Consider the following 2,543-nt stretch of genomic DNA (forward strand, 5'->3'; position numbering starts at 1 on the left):
ATGAAGCTGTTCCTGATCGGTGTTATTATTTGGGTTCTTTTGGTGTCATCTGAGAGCTCAGAACATGGAGGTGAGTTTATCGGTTATTACAGATTATTTGGCATCAAGGGCTTTAAGGATGATTATATACCGCAACGATTGTTATTAATAACTAAATTATAATTTATGGATGTATTATAGTTTTACAGCTCATTCTACTATTAACTATTTAACCCACCTCCCCATTGTATTTAAAACAGGTTAATGCCTATAATTGACAATTAGTTTTAAAACCAAATATATTTAATAATGTGTTATTCATACTAGATTATCCATATTGTGTAAATACCAATAAAGTTACATTTTACAGATTACAGGGACATCCTGTTTATTAAAAGACCTTTTGTTTTTATTTCAGTCTGTGGAAACAGACCCCTAGCGGAGGATTTCCGTGGCTCCCGCGTGGTGGGGGGAAAGGATGCGGAGCCCGGTAACTGGCCCTGGGCAGTGAGCATCCAGGAGGACGTTGACAACGAGTATTTTCATTTATGCGGCGGCGTTGTACTCAATAATTTGTGGGTTCTCACAGCTGCCCATTGTTTCAAAGATCGCGGCAAGTAAGTAAACAAAAAACAAACACGGCCTACACTTAGGTCAATATGGGATTTATTAATGCCTGAAAAAGTAAATTCACTGATAAAATGTACTTTGGTTTATTCAGTGACTATCATACCTGGAGACTTGTGTTTGGCGCCAACCAACTTTCAGACATGGGGACAAAGGCTCAGATCCGAGCTATAAATGAAAAGATTCAACACGAGAACTACAACCCGGAAACGGAGAGTAATGACATCACCTTGCTCAGGCTGAATAAGCCTCTGATATTCGATGACTACACTCAGCCAGCGTGTCTCCCGGCCAAACAAGCCATTCTGGACAAAATGGACGAATGCTACATCGCAGGCTGGGGCGTCCTTAAAGAAGCCTGTAAGTATCCATAGACTTTATATATAAGAATAGACTCTCTCATTATCACTGTGTGCTTATCTTCCTCTATTCATGAATTGGGCCCTTGTGGCACCTTTCTGGACCTTGGGGTCTGGCCCCATTGTAAGCTTTAGGGCCAGGTCGCTGCATTCTAAGGAAGAAGCATGGGGTGGGAGGGGGCACCAAGATTTCTGAGGCCAGCCGTGTATCTGATAACTCTTTTATTCATCAGCCACTGAAACATCGGACGTCCTCCAGGAAGCTCCTGTGAATTTAATTCCAGTGGAACGCTGCAACCGTCCAACCTGGTACAATGGAGCTTTGGGTGACTACAACTTGTGTGCCGGATATGAACAGGGTGGTATCGACAGTTGCCAGGTAAGCCCATTATTGTCCTCATTCCCTTCTAACTCACGGATGATACATTGTTAATGTTTTTAACACCATGTAAAGTATTTGTTTCATAAAACACTGCAGAGGAACATCCAAGGATGTAGTAATTATTAATAGTTTTCTTAAGAAATGCTTTCTTTTCTTGATTCACACAGGGTGACAGTGGAGGACCTCTGATGTGCAAAAAAAGCAAAGCTAAGTTCTTCACCGTGGTTGGCATAACCAGCTGGGGCTCCGGCTGTGGCCAGAAGCAAAACCCTGGAGTTTACACCTCTACCCAGTATTACCTCGAGTGGATCTCTAAACATATGTCCGAGGACAAGAAGCCTGCATCCAAACCTTTGAAGATGAAGGCTGCGAAAAAAATCTGGCCTAAATTAGCTGAGAAAATCAGCAAAGCTGGCAAGAAAGACCATTAATTTTTGGGTGCTCTGGAAGTAGAAGAATCAAATCTGAACCATCTCTTCACCAGAGGATTATTATTACATGTCAGCAATGTGTAGATTAGAATGATAAGATTAATAAATAGAAATGCATGAATAAGCCGTGTACTTGTGATGAACATGGAATGTTGTGGATGTGTATTGTTAGGATTGGCTAGTGTGAATACAAACATGTATTTTGTGTGTATGACGAACTAAGGTATTTAATACAAATATTCATATAAACTGTTAAATTAAATTCGTATAAAATGTATTGCAGTTTAGTCGATCGTGCCCTGCTGCTGCTAAAACTATATTGAATTTTCTTTGATATTTAAACATCACCAGAATTAATAATCTACCAAACCAAGCAGGTTATTGAGGGATATTTGCTTTATTGTACAGATTTGTGAATTCTGTGTGCGTGAGATGGGAAAAAAAGAGAAGATTTCAAAATCAGAGGCATCTAATGTTCAGGGTTAACGAACATACAGTATGTAGACAACCTCTATCGGCAGCAAACTCACAAAAGATGGAGAGTTCTGGGTAGGATACCCCGGGAAGTTCACGGTTAGACTCCTTGCCAACTACCACTAACTTTCCACCCCTCACAGCCCCTGAATTTTGAATGAGTTTAATCTCTTGAATGGGCAGAAGTCGCACTCAAGTCCTGCTTACTTCCAACCTGTTCAATTATATTTGGTGCTAGCCTTTCCATAATACACAGCTACCTCTACCCCTATCTGGGGGCAGGCATTATAC

The 2,543-nt window shown here is 40.8% G+C and overlaps 1 protein-coding gene across 1 annotated transcript; it reads left to right on the plus strand.

Annotated features, from left to right (window-relative positions):
* On the plus strand, positions 1 to 1,938 carry LOC128491482 (acrosin-like). Its single transcript, XM_053463802.1, has 5 exons — positions 1 to 70; positions 398 to 596; positions 701 to 966; positions 1,199 to 1,344; positions 1,515 to 1,938. Exons 1-5 carry the CDS (start codon positions 1 to 3, stop codon positions 1,776 to 1,778), a joined length of 945 nt encoding a protein of 314 aa, XP_053319777.1. The 3' UTR covers positions 1,779 to 1,938.
* The last annotated feature ends 605 nt before the right edge of the window (positions 1,939 to 2,543 follow it).

The sequence above is a fragment of the Spea bombifrons genome, chromosome 4 (genome assembly GCF_027358695.1).
Source record: "Spea bombifrons isolate aSpeBom1 chromosome 4, aSpeBom1.2.pri, whole genome shotgun sequence".
Taxonomy (NCBI): Eukaryota; Metazoa; Chordata; class Amphibia; order Anura; family Pelobatidae; genus Spea; species Spea bombifrons.